The sequence below is a fragment of the Sphaeroforma arctica genome, assembly GCF_001186125.1.
Source record: "Sphaeroforma arctica JP610 unplaced genomic scaffold supercont1.12015, whole genome shotgun sequence".
NCBI classification, from domain to species: Eukaryota; class Ichthyosporea; order Ichthyophonida; genus Sphaeroforma; species Sphaeroforma arctica.
The window spans coordinates 1-771 of record NW_014028543.1 but is presented as its reverse complement, the minus strand read 5'-3'; the positions used below and the strand labels follow the sequence as shown (position 1 = coordinate 771).

General features: G+C 40.2%; 1 protein-coding gene across 1 annotated transcript; it reads right to left on the bottom strand.

The window, feature by feature from the left end:
• Positions 1 to 629, bottom strand: SARC_17767 (hypothetical protein; the record flags this gene model as incomplete). The annotated part of the gene is made up of 2 exons (XM_014288145.1): positions 1 to 118; positions 504 to 629. Coding segments are annotated over 2 exons (244 nt in total), but the record flags the coding sequence as incomplete, so codon positions are not given.
• Positions 630 to 771: the final 142 nt, after the last annotated feature.

The window sequence follows — 771 nt, the reverse complement described above, 5'->3', positions numbered from 1 at the left end:
CATGCAGCAGACATACCTGGTATGGCCCACTTTCCCCCTTGAACATAGTGCGCAGGAGTGACATGAGGGCAGTGCTGTGCTTGTAGCCTTGCTGCATGATCAGCAGTGTGTCTCGGATCTGCGACAGAGAGAGAGTAGTCAGTATCATTCTACCTACTAAACGACAAATGCCGCGCATCTACAGACATCGGCTACAGTGGAGGAAAACAACAAGCCATGCAACACATACACCCAACTATAAATACAACAGAGATACACATTTATATACCACTTTCATGTAACACATACACCCAACTATAAATAAAACAGAAATACACATTTATATACCACTTCCATGTGAGGACGACAACAAGCCATGTAACACATACACCCAACTATAAATAGTACAGAGATACACATATATATACCACTTTTATGGGAGGACGACAACACAAAGACTGTGTACATCAAATAAAAAAAACCCTCAACTATAAATAGAACAGAGTTGAAGCTAAACGACTTACCTGACCGGCAGTGATAGTGTTGGTGAGGGTAGCGTTGTTGTTGAAAACAGCAGCAATGGTCATCGCAGCCGTTTCATTGTGCACCAGATCTTCAATGAGATACGGCATTTGCTCATAAAGCAGCACCTTACAAAAAAATGCAAAGTTGACGAGAATTTGATGAGTATACATGGAACTGATTATATATATATATATATAGACAGACACAGACACAGTCACAAAAACACACACATATATATATATAAACAAACACACACACACACACACA